Raw genomic sequence first — 18,509 nt, forward strand, 5'->3', positions numbered from 1 at the left:
AAATCTGGCTGCACGCTGCTCAGCCCCACCAGGGTGAGCAGAGATGGAGCACAGCAGGGTCAGCCCCGAGCTGCTGCTGGAAGCTGTGGGGCTGGGGCTCAGGGTGCAGGGATGGGCTGGGAGCAGAGGCTAACCTTAAAGCTGACCAAAGGCTTTGCATGGAGTGTTTGCAGGCTTGTTTTTAGCAATAGCTTGGGTCAGCATGATTTGGTCTCAGTGCAGAAGGGTGAAGCTCAGATCTGTGGCCCAAGGGGGTGGGAGCTGCAGCAGGCTCAGCCTTAGCTTTGCTGCTGCAGGACTTCCATATGTCCAGCGTTGTGTTGTTGGCTGCCTGCATCCCACACTGGGCTCTCGTGGGATGGCTTTGTGGGTTTGGTACAGCTTTGGGTTGAAGGAGACACTGGTAGGGCGTGCAGAGAGCCCTCTGCTGCAGGAGGGAACCCCATGTGAATCAATAGCACTGTCCATTGAAACACTGTTCTCAACCTCTCCGTTTTTAAATGCAAATGGCAAAAACAAAGCACATAAAAGAAGTAAATAATAACAATCCAGAGCCTGATGTCAAAGCAGCACAGGCAGCAGCCCTGTAGCCCCACCTCCCTCCAGCAAACATCCTTCTCAGCTCACTGTGCAGATGCCCGCTCCCTTTTGAAGTCAGAGGTTTCCAAAACAGAGCTGCTGTGTTTCCGTGTGCCTGTGACAACGCCGTGCAGATGAACCTCTGGCGTCAGCTGTGCAAAAATAGGACTTGAAGTGCCTTTGTTACAGAAATCAGACAACCTGCCCCAAACCAGGGTCAGAGGCCTTGTCCACAAAGGCTTTTTTGGGTCAGTGAGAATGGTGCTTCTGGAATGAGCCGAGCGGGAGAAACCCATTTTGCCTGCTGTTTGCTGCTCTCTGGGTGCCTTGCTTGGCCACGCTTGCTTTCTCCAAGCTTCGTGTCGATCACGGAGCCGTGCAGGTGGGAGGAGGCCTCTGAGATCCACCTCCAACCCCAGCCTACCCCCCCATGCCCACTGGTTGCATCCCGCAGGGCCGCATCCCACCTTTGGGTCTCCCATCCCCAAGAAGGGTTGTAAGGAGGATCTGGGGAACCGTCAGCCTGAGCTCGGCGCCCCAAGGGTTGTGGAGCAGATCATCTTGAGGGGAGATGAGCTGTGTGTGGGACAGGCAGACAACGACCCAGCCAGCATGGGTCGATGAAGGGCAGGTCCTGCCTGGTCTGCCTGATCTCCTGTGACAGGCGACCCGTCTGGTGTACGAGGGAAGGGCTGTTTTTGGTCTGCCTGCAGCAAAGCCTTTGGCACTGTCTCACTGTGTATTGTGGAGAAGCTGGCAGCCCATGGCTTGGACAGATACACTTTTTGCTGGGTGAAGAACTGACTGGATGTGGCCGGGCCCAGAGAGTGGTGGGGAATGGAGTCGCATCCCGCTGGTGCTCGGTCAGAGGTGGAGCTCCACAGGGGTCGGTAGAGGGTCTGACTGGGGGAGTACAGCAGCTGAGCCCAAATTGCAGGGAAGTCTTGATCTGCCTGGGGGTGGGAAGGCCAACAGGGGGATCTGGAGAGGCTGATCACTGGGCTGAGGCCCCCAGTGGTGAACTCTCATTGAACTTTGCAGCTTCTGACTGTGCATCTTTGCAGAGAGGTGACACTGGTTCTGACTGTCAGAAGCACTCAGCTCTTTCACCATTCCAGCTTATGTAACGGCGTGGAATTTCATCAGGAAAGCAATAAATGCTTCTCCAATTGTCAGCGCCATCTGAAATGCCCTCCAGGATCTTGTGGACCCGTCGTATCTTCCCGATCTTCCCCATCCAACTCGGTGGTGGATTTTAATTTGCTTTTCCCTGCAGCGAGGTCAGTTTTAACGTAACCTCATCCAGCCCTGGGTGCAGTGCAGTCTGCTGATAGCTAAGCCTTTTTCATGTAGCTGCTTGTCTGCCTGTCCCTTCAATCCTGGGGCATGGGTGCAGCTTGTCTGCAGTGCTCATCTGCAGGGGTTGGAGCCTTCCATGGAACAAAGCAAGAATCTGAAGTTGCTGGTGTTGGTGGAGCAGTGCAAAGCGGAGGAGCTGGGATGCTCCCAGTGCAGCTCACAGCTTCACACGAGCATAAAGCCATGCATGCTCCCAACTCTCTGCCTGCTGCCAATGTTCATAGAATCATAGAATGGCCTGGAATGAAAAGGGCCTCAAAGATCACCTAGTTTCAACCCCCCTGCTGTGTGCAGGTCGCCAACCAGCAGCCCAGGCTGCCCAGAGCCACATCCAGCCTGGCCTTGAATGCCTGCAGGGCTGGGGCATCCACAGCCTCCTTGGGCAGCCTGTTCCAATGTTGCTTCACGTTCCTTGCAGAGGAGGGGTAGATGTGCCCTGCTGAGGCTGTGCAGCCTCATTTCCTTTGTGGTCCCCACAGATTGGTGGTGGGATGGGGAGTCTCAGTGGATGCCTTAGCGTGCCTGGCATCCCATGGAGATGCTGGACCAGTGCAGTCTGAGCAAATTAGCTTGGGGATCAGCCATATGAGAGAAGCTCTTAAGCTTCTCTTTCCCTCTTTGCTTGGTTTGGCTCTGGCAGGGGCATCCCGTGGCTCCAGACTCATTAACTTAGAAGGTACTTAACCTCTAGCTAGAGATCTGCCCTCCCAAGATTAGCATCTCCCCCAGTACAAAGGCTTTGCCACTGTAATCCCCTCCCCACAGTGCTGTTCTCCCCTGTGCCCTGCAGCTCTGTGCTGTGGGTGCTGCTCTGCATGGATTAACTCTGAGCAGATGACAGAAGAAAGAAGCGGGTGCTGGTAGTGGCTGTGCTGAATGCTGTGTGTGTCCAGATCATCTCGGGGAAGGCTGTGTGCATGGGATCCACATTCCTGCTTTCAGAAGGGACTTTGCTGTGTAAGTGCTGTGCAGGGAATGCTTTTCTTCAGCTGAGGTTTTGTCAGCTGTTACCTCCTGTTAGCGCTGATCATAACGAGGTGTTCAGCTGTGAGCAGAGCTTTAATACCGGAGGTAATGGCAGGTTTGTGGGATGTGCAGTTGATGTTTTGAGCTGTGTTTGCTGCTGGTTGGTGTTTGGAGGCACTTGGCTGCGGAGCTCCTCGAGGGAGTTCAGCTGGAGGTTTCTGTTTGCTTTGGGCTTGTGTGGTACATCCTGTGGGTGCTGTGGTGCTTAGCTCTGCAGAGCTGCATTTGGAACTGGGAAACCTTCTTTCCTGCAGTTTTCTGCCATCTCTTTCCTCGACCTCCACTGGGCTCAGTTCAGTGGGGAGGAACCAAACATTGTGATGGGGAGGGGGCAGATTGGCTGCAGGTGTAAGCTATGCCCTTCCATGGCTGGGAAGCAGCACACCACGTGTCCAGGAGTGGTGGTGGGTTTGTTGCTCTCACTTGATGTGGGAGCTGACACAGCCTGTGTTTGGCACACTCGTGGAGCCAGAACAGCTCAAGGGGAGCCGCTGCTCCCAGCTGCACTGCACAGCTGCTGCTCCTATGCTGGCCATCAGCTGTGCCCTGTGCTGCTGGGTGTGAGCTGCGATGTGATGCTGCTTCTGAGCCCTGGTTTCATCTGATGCCTCATTTAATGTTTCCCATCCAGGGGGGCTGGCATCACTCTGCACCAGGGGAGGCTCAGTTTGCCTTATAGGGACAATTCCTTCTCCAAAGGGTGATCGGTGATGGCACAGCTGCTGGGGGGGCACCATCCTGGGGGTGTTGCAGAAGCAGGGGATGTAGCATGGGGCTAATGGCAGTGGGCATGGTGGGGGTGGGTGGGAGTGGTGGCTTCAGGGTTCTTCTCCAGCCTGAATGGTTCTGTGATTCCATGGGTGGACTTAGTGGGGGTGAGCTGACAGACTTGGTGATGGTAGAGGTTTGGTGGTACTGTGATTCTATGATATTGATCGCATAGCATCACAGAATGACTTCTGTTGGAAAGGACATCAAGGGTCATGAAGTTCCAACCCCCCCACCATAGGCAGGGCCACCAATGGTATGGTATGTCCACATTTCATACCAGGCCAGGCTGCCCAGGGTCCCCCAGCTGCCATCAGCTCCTGTGGCTGTGGCAAATATGGGCACAGAGCAGCAGAGAGCCACTGGCAGAACCTCACTGGGATTCTAGTAGCATCTGTGGGGCTGCATCATGGCCACGGGCATCACTCCCCTCGTGGGCAGAAACTGCATTTATTCCAGAGCCATTCTCTGATGTTGTTTACACATCAGAAGGGAGGCAGTGCTTTGTAATTACAGGCATCACAGTTTGCATTTCCACTCTCTGGCCTTCAGAGTGCATGCAGAGGTCAGTTTATTGCTGTGTAGCTGGGTCAGCACTGCGGCAGCTCTCCTGCAGTTGTGGACTCCCATTAAATCATAGCATCTGTCTTACCTCCCTTGTCAGGGCTGGACGTTGTCACACAGTCATAGAACAACTGCATGATTGGGTTGGAAGTGACCCCACAGCCCCTGCCATGGGCTGCCTGCCCCCAACTCGGGCTGCCCAGGGCCCAGCCATGGCCTTGGGCACCTCCAGGCCTGGGCACCACAGCTCAGAGCAGTGCCAGCGTTTCAGCTTCCCCCCTTTTAGTCTGAAGCCATTTCCTTTCCAGATTTCCTTGGCTGGGTGGAAACCTTCTGTGTGTGGATGCATAGGGAAAGCTGGTGTTGTGAGCTGGGGGAGGTTTGGATTTGGGAAGATATCCAAATAACGGCCTTGTAGGTATTCAGGGAGGGCATTCCCTAAGATGATCTGGTCTTCCTTGTAACTGGAAGCAAGCTGTGCTCCTGTTGTTTGCTGCCAGGTGTGGTTGGGGCTGTTCTGCCAGCTTTGGGGGTGAGCTCCCAAAGCAGCTGCCATGGGTTGCCCAGCATTTGGCAGCAGCACAGCACTGTGCTGGGAGCTCTCTGTTCTTGGTCCTGTTTGTCACTTTCTGATGCAGAAGTTCCCATTGTTTTGCATCTTCCATCTAACTGTCTGGATCAAAGCAGTAGGAAAAGAGCCATCAACTCTTGGCCAACAGTTGGTGCTGTTTGTTGCCTTTTCGATGCCGTATCGTTCAGGAATAAATTCTGAATTGCTTTGATTTATTGCTTTTGTATGGACTGCACCATTTTCTTCTCCAATTTCAGTGTTCCCGGGAGAAATCATGGATGAAAAGCTGTCCTACAAAGAGTTCCTCGACCGCAACGACACGTGGGCCATGGATGACAGAGATCTGTGCTTTGAGCCACAGCCTGTGTTCAAACCCATGGAGATGGCAGGTAAGGTAGCACCACTCTTTGGTCACTTCTGTAACACAGCAGAGCCCTCACATCCATCCCTAAAACTTCCTTCTCGTGCTCTCACCTTCCTAACATGGAACCTCATCACACCAGGTTGAACTGCTGTCAGGTTGGAGCTGAGCCCAGCCCCTGCCTTGCCCTGGAGCGCAGTCTGGCACACCTATGGCAGCGTGCCCTGCGCCTGCACAGAGATACCTGCTCTTCCAACACCCAGTTTTCTCTTCACACAGCATCACAGAATGGTTGGGTTGGAAGGGACCTCAAGGATCACGAAGCTCCAGCCCCCCACCAATGCAGGGCCACCAACCTCCCCATTTCACAGCAGCCCAGGCTGCCCAGGGCCCCATCCAACCTGGCCTCCAACACCTCCAAGGACTTCTCTTGTTTTTGATTAAAAAAATTATGGAAAATGACTTGCTGGTTTTTTGAGTAGGAAAAATGTGCTGCCCAGACTGCAGCAGGCTGCCAGCCTGAGAAGGACAGTGGCAGAAACAGGACAAAACCTGATGTGTTTAGGATTTTTGAACACAGCAGACCTGTTCACTCAATAACCTTCTTGCTGCCTGAATCTTATGTTTTCTAAGATGCTCTGTGAAGCAGTTCTGTATTGTTACGATGATGAGAAACGGAACTGGAAGCAAAGAGCCTTTAGTTTCTGAAGTGCAGCTTTTCCCCTGTTGCTGTGTTAGATGGAAGAGTGGGATTTTGGAGCTGCACTCCGTAGCCAGGTGATGCTGTGGACGATGGGGGCAATTTAAGCACTGGGCCCGTTGCACTGTGTGCTCTGGGCCTAAATGAAATGAGTGTGAAATGAAGCGAGTCAGTGGGTTATCTAGTGCAGAAACCATTTTCTGAAGTGTATTCTGAAGGCAGACATTGTACTGGCATCTCAAATAGTCTGATGGATTTATAAGAGATTGCGTGATGCTCACTCCAGTGTGACATTTTGGAGCACAATGAACAGTGGCAGTTGTGCTGTCATCTCCTGAGATAGCACGTCTGACATTTAGAAATACAAAAAAAGAGAGATAGTGAAAGCCTTCCACTGAGGCTCCTTTAATTGTGCTTAATCCAGAGATCTGTGTGGTGTCTGAAATGGGCTGTGTGGGGAATGGGGCTGTGAGCCATGGGGAGCTTTGCCTGCGAGGGGAAGGCCGTGTTTCCATCCCTTTGCAGCCTTACAGAACCTGGGTGTGTTGAGGCACAGCGAGCAGCTCGTGGGAAGCTCATCTCTGTGGCATTTCCCTGTCAGAGGGATGGCATTCTGGGGAAACAACCCATCTTACAGAACGCAGTGGCACAAGGATTCTTGGTGCAGCAGTTACCATCTGAATTGCAGTCGGTTTTCCTTTCTAAGCAGTCTGAGCAGCCAGCCCTGGTTTCTGTTGGCCGTGCAGTCTAATGATGGAGGTGCTGGCCCTCCTCTGGCAGGCAGCTTTCCTTGGAGGTCCTTCCCTCTGCTGTGCTGATACCACCTCCATGGCGGCACCGCGTGCATCTCTGTGCCAACAATCCTGTGCCACGCTGTGTCTTCAGCCCTGCAGTAATGCTGCCTCTTTCTGTGTCCCTCAGACCCCTTTGGTGTGCACCGAGCGGAGAACCTGCCAGACCTGTCCTTTCCTCCTGACATGAAGAATGTGCAGCTCTTCACAGACCATGCTGACGCTTCCACAGACATCCATGGTGAGTTCCTCCTCAGCGCTCCTTCTGGTGGCCATTTGTGGGTGTCTTCTCCATTGACTTGCATGTACTGAAAGCTGTTCAGCTGATAAGAGATATCATCTCTTTGCATGGTTATATTTGTGGTTGGAGGCATTCCAGTGCCTGCATCCAGGAAGGTCATTTTTGAAGTGCCTTCATGCAGAAAGGCCCTGCACCCATTGAGTTGGGCTGGAGTTGCCATTGGCTCTTACCTTCAGTGCTGAACACCCAATTTCCATGAGCCTTTCCCTCCAAGGGAGCTGCAGTGCCTGGGCTGTTGCCTCTGGTGTGCTTGTTAACAGGAATTCACAGGAGCAGAAGCACTCATTTACTGTCTTAGGCCTTGTTGGGAAAAAAACACATATAGAGTTCACAATACAAAGGAGCACCAACTGGTAGAGTTGGTGACAAATCTTATGTAAGCTGCTTGTGAGCAGAGCAGTGTCAGATATTTTGCAGATGCTGTAGACTGAAAATTGTGGAGGGGAGTTGTTAGAGGCAGCCCAGGGCTGACAAACAGCTTTTTGTTTCTTCAGTGCCACATGGGTCTGTGATGGTGCCCCAGCAACCTTTCCTGGGGTCCCCCTATTGCCCTGCAGAGGTCTTGGACCCATCAGCCTTCATGGGCCTCGATTCAGCTGCACCATTTCTGCAAGACAAAGCAGGTGAGAAACAGATGTTTTGCTGTCACCATCTGTCTTCCTCTGGTTGGGTTTGGAGGATGTGCCACTGGAAATTGTCAGTGTAGTAGTGCTAAAGAACCTTGGTGGGAGGTATAGAATCACAGAATGGCCTGGGTTGCAAAGGAGCACGATGCTCATCTCATTGCAACCCCTGCTGTGTGCAGGTCGCCAACCAGCAGCCCAGGCTGCCCAGAGCCACATCCAGCCTGGCCTTGAATGCCTGCAGGGATGGGGCATCCACAGCCTCCTTGGGCAACCTGTGCCAGTGCCTCACCGCCCTCTGGCTCAAAAACTTCCTCCTCATATCCAACCCAAACCTCCCCTGTCTCACTTTAAAACCATTCCCCTTGTCCCATCACCACCCACCCTCACACACAGCCGTTCCCCTCCTGTTTATCTGCTCCCTTCAAGCACTGGAAGGCCACCATGAGGTCTCCCCACAGCCTTCTCTTCTCCAAAGTAGAACAGGCAGTACATAGAGTGAGTCAAGATTCCAAAATATCCCATTGGAAACACCAGTCCTTGGTCAGTGTGAATGTTCTAAAGGTTCTTTGGAGATGAATATTCCATCAAGCAAAGATTCTCACTTCTCAGAGAGGTGATGGTTCCCCATCTCGAGTCATTCGGGGTGACAGAGGATGGGCTTTGAGCACCTGGTGAGGCTGGGGCTGTCCCTGTGCACTGCAGGGAGTGGGACCACGTGGCCATTTAGGGCCCCTTCCAACTCAAACCATTCTGTGGTTGTGGAATTGTTCAAACCTGCTCTGTCAGCTCCTGGGGTCAGTGCTGGCTATAACTCCTCTGCAGTGCAGGCTGTGCCTAGCAGTGATTGCAGAAGACCACGGTGTTCTGATGGCATTCCTCAAGTGAGCTGGTAACTCGTTACCCAAGAGTGAAGTCGAAAAAGCAGCAGTTGATCCCTTGAGCAAAGAGCTTTAAAAATGAAGCAGTGTTGGGCTGGGACTGACTGTGTTGTGTTTTCCATAGTGCCTGAAGATCATTGGATGGGAGCTCAGCATTACGCAAAGGGACCGGATGCCTCTTTCTTTGCTGAGCCCCCAGGTAAAAATAGTTCTGAGTTGATCTATGGGAACTGTCTGTAGAGTTTGTGAAGAGCAGAAGCAGAGCCTCTGTCCTCATCTGCCTTTTCAAGAAACAAAAAGCAGTGGAGAAATGAAAGACAGTTTTTTTTGGGGGGGGAGGGTACAAATCAGAGCTGTGTGTTCACTCCCAAGGGTCTGCCTCGTTTTGGTAAAGGAGCCAAGAGCAGAGCCCTTCAGCACTGCTGATGGATCTGCGGTGGTTTTGGAGCTCAGGGCTCCCTTACAGCTGGGTGCTGTACTGCTGGGTGCTGCACAGTGCTGCTGCAGGGCTTCCCACAGCATGCTGTGTGCTCTTACATTGCCCACATCGTTCTTCTGATGACAGAGGAGCGATTCGCGTCCTAGGTCCCAGAGCTGAAGCTGTTTGCTGAGGTCCTTGAGTTCTTAATAAACTGTTCTTTATGCCCAGTGCCCCCCACAGCCCTGGAAGCAGAAGTGCTGACTGTGCCGGAGTGCCCTGCAGCAGCAGCTCCTTACTTTGTTCCTACGGCGTTAGCAGCATCTCCAGCAGAAGCCGAAGCTGCCGAGGCACCACAAGGTACCACTGCACTCATCTGTAGGGCATTTATTGACAGACAGCAGGGGACTCGTGGTATGTGTTTGTTTCCTCACCATCTGATTCAGCAGTGAAATCAAAATCCTTAAAGAGAAGAAAGGAACCACCCCCCTTTTGCTTTTGTTCAGCGGAATGGTGGTTTTATCACAGTGGGACTTCATTGATTTCCCTAATGGCAGCGAGTAGAGATTCTGCTTTTGAACCTCAGCTGTGCATCTCAGGTATCGGGGTCACCATGTAGAGATGCTGCCTGGGGTGGCTGAAGCTGAGGGCTGCTCTGACACTGGGGCTCCTGATAATGTGGCCTTTGATAATCATCACAGACTCATAGAACGGCCTGGGTTGCAAAGGAGCACAATGCTCATCCAGCTCCAACCCCTGCTGTGTGCAGGTTGCCAACCAGCAGCCCAGGCTGCCCAGAGCCACATCCAGCCTGGCCTTGAATGCCTGCAGGGATGGGGCATCCACAGCCTCCTTGGGCAACCTGTGCCAGTGCCTCACCGCCCTCTGGCTCAAAAACTTCCTCCTCATATCCAACCTAAACCTCCCCTGTCTCAGTTTAAAATCATTGCAAGCTAAAGCTGGAAAACTCCCTTCAGGGGATCTTTGTGAGCATCAGCTTAAGTGCAGAGATATCTGATAGTACTGGGAGCTGGCAAATGTTATTTTGAAACCAGCAGCTCGAGTTTTAGTGGATAATGTGTAAAAATGAATGAGGCCACGTTGGGCGTGGAAGAACGGATTGCAGCTGGTGGTTCACTGGGAGGTGGTGCCATCTCTGTCGATGTGTAAAGTGTGAGAAGAGGGGAGAGGGAGCCCTCTGTTCTCCAGCCATTGCCTGTGCTGTCAGGTGTTCATGTTCTTTATTTTTTGCTCGTTTCTGCCATCTGTGTTTCTGTAGCAGATGCTGAGAGTGTTGTTGCCTCGGATGCAGAGCAAGCTGGGCCCATCCTGGCAGGGGACACGAAGCCTCCTCATGCTGTGGATGCTGGATCTGTGCCTCCAGCAGAAGCTGAGCCCCCACAGGGCACGGATGTGGGCTTTGCCCCTGCAGCAGAGGCCAAACCTCCCAGTGCTGCTGCTGCATCCACCCCAGTGCTGGATGCTGCCTGGAGCCCAGCTGCAGACGCTCAGCCCCATAGCGCCGTGGGTTTGGAGTTCTCCCCAGCAGCAGATATGGATCCTCACCATGCTGTGGATCTGACATTTGCCCCCACAGCTGATGCTGAGTCTCATCGTGCTGCAGATTCAGAGTTTACCTTTCCAGCAGAAGTGGACCATCTTCACGCTATGGATTCCAGCACTGCTCCAGCACTGGATGCCAAACCTTCTCCTGTAGATTCAAGTTTTGTCTCTGCACCAGAAGCAAAGTCTGTCTGTGCAGCTGACACCGAAGTCACTGCACTGGAAGAGCTGGTGACATCTGAGCCCTCTGCTGAGCGAGACGAGTCCCCCTCCCACGAAGCTCCTGCAGGTGAGTTCCTCTGCCCAAAAGCTTCCATCAGCCTTGAAATGATGTGGCAGGACAGCAGTGGCACCCACGCTCCTGGTGGGGATAATGGAGTGCTGCGGAGCCTGTGCGATGGCACAAAGGGAGATGCTTGCAAACTGATAGAGGAGAGATTGAGATGGATATAAGGGAGAAGTTCATGCACTGAGGGCAGTGAGGCACTGCACAGATTGCAGTGACAGGTGGTGGTGCCCCATCCCTGCAGACACCCACAGTCAGGGATGGGCTGTGAGCACAGGTGGAGCTGTGGGTGTCCCTGTGCATCGCAGAGGGGTGGACTACAGTGCCTTTAGAGATCCCTTCCAGCCCAAACCATTCTGTGATACAGATCTGCTTTAGCAGGATGTTTAAACTTGCAGGAGGGGAGAGCTGGTGGGGAGTGATCCCAAGGCAGGTTATCGCTGTTTTGAAAGCAAGGAACTCCTCTCGCTTCCTTCAGAAGACAGGGCTTAGTTGAGGAGGTGATTTTATGTTGCTTAATCTGTTCCAAATTAATGCCATTTTTTATTCTCTGCATTCCATTTTCAGAAACAACTGTAAGCATGGAACAAGAACCAAAAGCCCCCGAGGGTTACGTTGATGTTTCATTAGAGAAAGCGAAGGATGGCTCACCGTCTGCCAGCCACCACGCTGAGCACCTTCCAGCACCAACCAACCACGTCCCAGAACCCACAGGTGAGGAGCTCAGACCAGCACTGAAACCACAGAGGCCCTTTGCTCTCAGCTGAAGGCACCCAAGTTCTTTCTCAGACAATTTTTCTTATTCTCACAAAGGACAAAGCAACAGATTTACCTATGAGGTTGTAAACATCATGTAGGGACTGTGTTACAAATAGACCATGGAGTCACAGAACGGCTGAGGCTGGGAAAGACCCCTGAGGTCCCCATAGAATGGCCTGGGTTGAAAAGGACCACAGTGATCGTCTAGGTTCAACCCCTCTGCTGTGTGCAGGGTTGCCAACCACCAGACCAGGCTGCCCAGAGCCACATCCAGCCCCATGTCCAACCCCGACCCACCCCATCGTGCCCACTGACTGTGTCTGCCAGTGCTCTGACTTCAGAGATGACCTTTGTGGAGCTTCTTGTTTCCACTCATGTTTGTTGTATCAGCATTTCTCACGGTCTCTGAACCATGGTCTCTGGTGTGGGTGTTTTACAACTTGAAACTTGTTTTAATTGCCAGGCTGGGAATTTGGTAGTGTCTGTGTGGGTATCTTCCAAAGTGCATGTGAATATATTCCAAGGTGCCTATGAATCACAGCACGGTTGGGTTGGAAGGGACCTCAAGGATCACGAAGCTCCAACCCCCCACCAATGCAGGGCCACCAACCTCCCCATTTCACAGCAGCCCAGGCTGCCCAGGGCCCCATCCAACCTGGCCTCCAACACCTCCACGGATGGACGGGGCATCACAGCCTCTCTGGGCAGCTGTTCCAGCCCCTCACCGCTCTCACAGCACACAACTTCCCCTCACATCCAACCTCCAGCTGCCCTCCCTCAGCTCCAAACCATTTCCCTCGTCCTGCTGCCATCCCCCCTTGCCAAGAGCTGACTCCCCTCCTGGCTGCAGGCTCCCTTCAGGCACTGCAGGCTGCACTGAGGTCACCCCGCAGCTTCTCTTCTCCATGCTGAACAAGCCCAGCTCCCTCAGCCTGTCTTTGTAGGGAGGTGCTGCAGCCCTCTGAGCATCTCTGTGGCTCCTCTGCACCCTCTCCAACAGCTCCCTGTCTTTCTTGTGCTGGGGGCTCCAGCCCTGGACACAGCAGTGCAGGTGGGGTCCCACAAGAGCAGAGCAGAGAGGGACAATCACCTCCCTGTCCCTGCTGTCACCTCTCTTCTGATGCAGCCCAGGATGCCATTTGCCTTCCAAGCTACAGGAGCACCCTGCTGGCTCACATTCAACTTTTCATCCATCAGGACCCCCAGGTCCTTCTCCACAGGGCTGCTCTCAAGCACTGCTCCTTCCAGTCTGTATGGATGCCTGGGATTCCTCTGGCCCAAGAGCAAAACTCTGCCCTTTGCCGTGTTGAACCTCCTTGGTTCACCTGTTCCCACCTTTCCAGCCTCTCGAGGTCCCTCTGCACAGCATCCCTTCCTTCCATTATTTCATCCACACTGCTCAGCTTGGTGTCACACAAACACTGGATGGTGGCATTGGGTAGGGATGCTGTGCTGGTGATGGAGCACGTTGTCAGTCTGTTCTACAGTCGAGAGGGCATAGAGTCCAAATTCAGTTGATTTTTTTAAATTTTTGTTTATATTGTTACTACTTTTTAATTAACAATCTCACCCTGTGTCTGTCAGCACCACAGTGGCCTTTGCTCCACACTTTACCTCTCCCTTGGCCCATCAGCCAAAATATAAAACTGCTTCTTGACTTGGGATCGTGGGGAGATAATACATGGTCAGCTATCAGACCTTATCATCTTCATCCCTGCTAAAAGTGAAACAGAACCCAAACCCTTCCCAGCAGCTTTTTTTGAGCTGATGGTTTCTGTATTCACTGAGGCTGAAATATTCTGGTCGTGTGTTTTTTGTATTTCAATTTTTCTTTTCAATTTCAGTTCCAGTAGAAACAAAAGAAGACACAGCACTAGAAAACAAAGAGCTCCCTTCAGAGCAGAGTGTCACTGCTGTGGATGTGCCTGCAGTGGAGCAACGGAAGGAGGAGGCTGAGCAGAACCACATCCAGCACACGGAGCCCCCGCAAGAAGCAGCCCTGCGAGAGCCTGCAGGTAGAACATAAACAGCACTTTGCTTTTAGGAAGGAAATGTCCTCTGGGAGCCGCTCACCTTTTCCTGCTGACTGCTCTGCCACCTGAGCAAGCAAAAAAGGTTTTACACCAATGAGCTGTGAGGTTCTTTGCATCCCTCAGAGGTTCTGCTTGCACTCTGCCTCTGTTTGCTGTGCTCCCTCTCTTTTCCCCTCCTTGTTCATGGCACCAAAAGCCCACGTGTGGCTGCTGCTATTGATTTATCACCACCACTGTCTTGTATCAGTTGTAGAGTACAGGAACTCGCCATCTTTTTGCCATGACCACCATTTTATTTTTAGGGTTGTTTTTTTTTTTGGCATTAAACGAACCATTAATTCTTATTGCAGTACTCCCAGCGAAGACCTCCTTCCAAATTGGATTTTATAATTAACCAAAGGAGAAGGTGATTTTTTTTCCCTGCTCCACTAACGCAGCCCCTCCAGTGAGCCATCACTGCTTGCACGTGTGGCTGGAGGCTGATTTGTGGCCCAGGGCTCGCTGGCAGATGATGGATGCTCCCTTGAAGCGGTAGCTAAGGAAACCCGGTGCTGCTTAGAGCTGAGCACAGCAGATGACTTCTGCTTGCTCTGTGGGTGCTGGGGCTGTAGCTCCTTGCTGCCCTCCCCCCCAGGCTCCTCTTCCCTCCAAAGCTCTATTTTTACATGATGGAAGGCTGCCCGTAAGAGAGATAAGAAGCCTATCTGTGATGTTGTGCTGAGACAACGCAGGTCCTTAATGCAGTCCTAGCGAGAGATGAGGTGTCCTTACAGGAACCAGTGCTCTTCAGTGGGGTCAGAGCACGTATTGGCAGTTGTGCATTTCTAAACAGCACCGACGAGTTTATCGCTAACAGTTTAAACTGTTTGCTGTGTAGAGACGCCTTTCCCAGCCCCACCGAGGACTTTGACCTCCTGCTGGAGAGCTGAAGTCACGTTTGCAACTGTACCTCTGTATTTGATTGCAGCCAATGGTCGCTTTGATGTTTGAGCAGGCTTCCTGTATTCCAGGTCCGCCTCCTGCACAAATGAGGCAAGCTAACAAACCGAGTGGACGCGGGGTTGGCCGAGCGCAGCCTGCCCTGCTGCCCACTGCAGATGGAGCAGAGGAGCACCCCGTAGGTCCCCCGCAGCAGAAGAGCTCTGAGCCTGGAGCAGAGCAGTGCTGTGCTGCAGAGCTGCCATGTGCTGCCGGAGCTGCCCTGCACGGCACGGCTGCAGCCAGGAGGGCGGCGGAGCCTCTCCCAGAGCTCAGGCAGAGCTGCAGAGATGCGCCGCGGGAGAGCTGGGACATGGAAGGAGCTCTGGCCATGGGCAAGAAGAAGAAAAAGAAACCGAAGCAAAGGAGGAACCATCTGCCAAGAGCTGTGGAGTTCTGGGATGAAAACACGGCTGTCTGCAGAGCTCCTAAGAGTTCTCCGTTGGCTGTTGAGGTGCAAAAAGCAGCCGTTGGGCCCAGCGTGCATGCAGAGCTGTTGGTTGCCTCAGGAAACAGAGCTTCAGATGTGCCAAAGGATGCTGCAGTGATGACTGGGAGTCACATCCTGGATGATCCAAAGGGCCGTGTTGTGCCAGCGCCGGGCCGGCAGGGCACCAAGAGCAGCGCGCCGTTCAAATCAGTGCTGGATGAGAAAAATAGAGACATCACAAGAGCAGAGGAAATGAGAGCTGACAGCTCGATGGTGCAGTGCGAAGGGAAAGGAAAGGTGCCCTCAGAGCAGAGAGGAGAGGCTGAGGTGGGGGAGCCCATAGCAGCAGAGGTGCCAGCCACGTCTGTGGGAAGATTTCCTGATAGAGATGGGAAGAGGGAAGGTGGGGAGCCAGCGTGGGCTGAGCTGAAGGCATCTCCTTCAGCAGCCATCGATATAAGCAAGGTAGAAACTCCTTCAGAGATCAAACCTTCCCAAATTCTCCCTTCTGATAAAGATAAGGATGCTAAGGGTGTACCTCCCAAGCACAGAGCACCCAGTGATACCAGCTGCGAGCTTCAGGCTTCCAATGGGTCACTGGGAGAAGCAGCGCAGGAGAGTGGTGAGCAAAACAAAGAGCTGAGCAATGGATCCTTCCAGGCACCTCCTCCAGCCCCATCCACCCTGCTTCCCAACAAGCCAAGGGCAGCAGATGGAGCTAAGCTGGCATCCCCCAGTGAGCGCGAGGCCGTTGGCTTAAGTTCTTCTGAGGGAGTACTGAAGAGCCCAGCAGATGCCACCAAAGTGTCTGTTACACCATTAATGGCTCAGAACCCTGAGGGAGGCACTGCTCTGCAGAACAGGAAGGCTGATGGTTCTGAGCAGCCAGCTCAAATGGAAGGCAGAGCTGCTCCTGCTGAGGCAGCACGCGGAGGTACAGCAGCGTATTCCCCTGACAGAAACAAAGGGAATGGGTTTATTGCAGAGGAGCAGCAGACTGGAAGAGACCTCGGCGTTGCACACGGGATGGACAGACCTAAAAAAAAGCGCAGTGAAGGGAAAGGCAGGAAAGTGAGAGGTTTCTCTGAGGGTCTGGAGGATGCGGGCACTGATGGAGTGAGGATGGGGGAGGTGATGAGGGAAAGGCCTTTCCCTGATAAAGGCAGGGAGGGAGGTTATTCTGCCAGGGGACACTGGGCAGACAAGCCCAAAAAGAGAGGTAACGATGGGAGGAGTAAAAGAGGAGAAAAAAGCTTTTTCCAGCAGCCTTTTGTGGAGAGTAAGATGGGCCTTAATAGCTCTCCTGACAGAGCTGGCACAGCTCAGGAGGTCAGCCATGAGAGGGGCTGTGTCACTGCTGTGTGCTTCCAGGAGAACACGTTGGATGTAACTGCAGCACAAAGGCCCATTGAGGGAGTAACAGAGGAGCCCAGAGAAAATGCTGGGAAATGTGAGATGGCTGAGCTGGGGGCTTTGGGCCAACAGTTCCTTCCAGCGGGTAGGAGAGATGATACAAAGCATCTCGCCGTGGCTGACACCGTCAGCAAAACAAAGGAGGTCAATGTTGTGGGTGAGGGCAGAGAGGCTGGAGATGCTTCTCCAGGTGGATGGGTTGGGGTGGGTTCTGAGGCAGACAAACGTAGGAAAAGGTGTAGTGATGGGAAAAGGAAAAGGAGTGAGAAAGGTCCTTCTGGGCTGATGGCTGTCCTGGACACTGGGGTGGGAGCTGTTCCAAGCAAAGAGAAGGGCACTGAGGAAATGAAGGCAATGGCCTCTGGGAAAGAGAAGGTGCCTGGTTCTGAAAGAGGGGTTTTGCTGGAGCACGTGACAGCTGTAGCAAAGGAGGTGTTGGAAAAGCCCGAAGGAGAGGGTCGAAGTTTCTCTCATCAGCCAGTTCTTCCAGGCCATAAAACAGAGCCAGAAATAGGCAATGCTAATGAAACGTGGCGCAGTGCTAAGTGCAAGGAGACAGATGTCCATCCAGCAGAGCACAGGGCAGACACAGTGATGGCACGTGGTCCCACCACGGAGATGGAGGCAGACAGACCTGAGGAAAAAGGCAGAGAGGCTGAGGGTGGCCGTGGGCAGTCTGTAGCACCAGGTCTGGGTATTATCCCTGCCGTGGGTGGAGAGGTGGGAAATGCTCAACAAGTTCAGCCTAAAGAGAACAATTTCAGTGCTTCAGTAGGTCTGCCAGGTGACACAAGTGATGCTACTAAAGCACAAGCTGCTGCTGTACCTCTGGAGCCAGAGAAGCTGAGGACAAGGGATAAAGAGAGATGCCAAGGGGCAGAGGTTGGCCCAGAGCTCCTCCTGGAGCCCAGCACAGGAGCAGAGTTGTGTCCTCCCCCTGGCAGCAGGGCAGTCAGCCTTCCTGGTGCAGAGCATCCTGCAGAGGTGGATCGCAGCTCATCCGAGAGATCTAAAAAGAGAGGTAGTGAGGGAGGAGGTAAAAAGCCCAAGGCTGGCCCTGAGCAGCCACCCGTGGGGCCTGAGATGGAGTCTGGGATGGAAGAAATGGGCTTTGTAGATGAGAACAGAAATATTAGTTTCCCCATCGGCCCTCAAACGCTTTGGGATAATCAGGGAAACCACGTGGAGTCCTTGGCCTGGGGGGCACATGGGGGGCTGCCTTCAGCTGGAGTGGCAGTGGAGGAGAGCAGGAAGGAGCCCGGATCCGGCGATGGGAAGGAGGTGTGCAGCCAAACACTGCCTGTGCAACCCATGGGTGTGGGGCACGAAGAGCCTGGGAAAGAGGGGCCAAAGAAAGGGGAGGATGGAGCCAAAGAGCCCGCTGCCCAGTGCGGCTTGGAGGCAGATGCACCGCTTTCTTCTGCTCGTTCAGCACAGCGAGGCGTTCAGTCAAGAAAGGATGAAGTTCTGCTTTCTCCTGTGGCGAAGGCAGATGATAAAGGGACTGATAAAAAGCAAAGCGGTGCCAGCACTGCCTCTGCCCTTCCCCGGGAGGAGGTGGATGCACAGCACTGCCCGGCACCCGGCGGTGCCCGAGGGGTGGGGGAAGAAGGAGGGGTCCCCTCTGGGGAGAAGGGTGCCGTGGCAGTTGGGAACGAAGCATTGCAGGCTGCAGTGGAAGGGCTGATGGGGAAGGACAGCGGGGGGAACGGCATGGGTGCAGCCATGGAGAGCGGCCAGCATCCGCCTGGGTGGGGAGCTGAAGCGGAGGCGCCTGCTGTGGGTCCGACTGCTGCCCCAACATCCCACATCCACCCCGAGGATGGCGGCGACGTTCAGCGCCGAACCGCAGAAGGCGATGCTGGAGCAGCCCGCCCTGCTCAGGAACAAGAAGAACCTGACCCAAGAGCTGCCCCAGAGGCAAAGAAGGAGCGAGCGAAAGGCGCAGAGCAGCTGAAGGGCTACATGAGACCCACCAAGGCCAGAGGGCAGCCCGCGCTGCCGGCCCGGCCCGCTGCTCCGGATGGGGAGAAGCAGAGGCAGCTGAGAGGCAGCGCTGTGAGCCGGCCCAGGCAAGGCAAAGGTGTGTGCGTGTGATGGGCTGG

At 53.7% G+C, this 18,509-nt stretch overlaps 1 protein-coding gene across 10 annotated transcripts in view; it reads left to right on the plus strand.

Annotated features, from left to right (window-relative positions):
- The window catches only part of MAP4 (microtubule associated protein 4), a 117,191-nt gene that overhangs the window by 62,545 nt on the left and 36,137 nt on the right, over positions 1-18,509 (plus strand). For 7 of the 10 annotated variants that reach the window (XM_048951896.1, XM_048951901.1, XM_048951904.1 and 4 more), the window contains 9 exons: positions 5,125-5,256; positions 6,850-6,960; positions 7,515-7,643; positions 8,649-8,723; positions 9,174-9,302; positions 10,222-10,794; positions 11,359-11,505; positions 13,395-13,565; positions 14,594-18,487. In XM_048951896.1, the coding sequence (XP_048807853.1) occupies positions 5,125-5,256; positions 6,850-6,960; positions 7,515-7,643; positions 8,649-8,723; positions 9,174-9,302; positions 10,222-10,794; positions 11,359-11,505; positions 13,395-13,565; positions 14,594-18,487 (5,361 nt within the window). Of the gene's footprint in view, positions 1-3,009; positions 3,119-5,124; positions 5,257-6,849; positions 6,961-7,514; positions 7,644-8,648; positions 8,724-9,173; positions 9,303-10,221; positions 10,795-11,358; positions 11,506-13,394; positions 13,566-14,593; positions 18,488-18,509 lie in introns of those variants that run through there. The other 3 variants (XM_048951905.1, XM_048951899.1, XM_048951906.1) reach the window with 3 other exon arrangements.

Source organism: Lagopus muta, chromosome 7 (genome assembly GCF_023343835.1).
Source record: "Lagopus muta isolate bLagMut1 chromosome 7, bLagMut1 primary, whole genome shotgun sequence".
Taxonomy (NCBI): Eukaryota; Metazoa; Chordata; class Aves; order Galliformes; family Phasianidae; genus Lagopus; species Lagopus muta.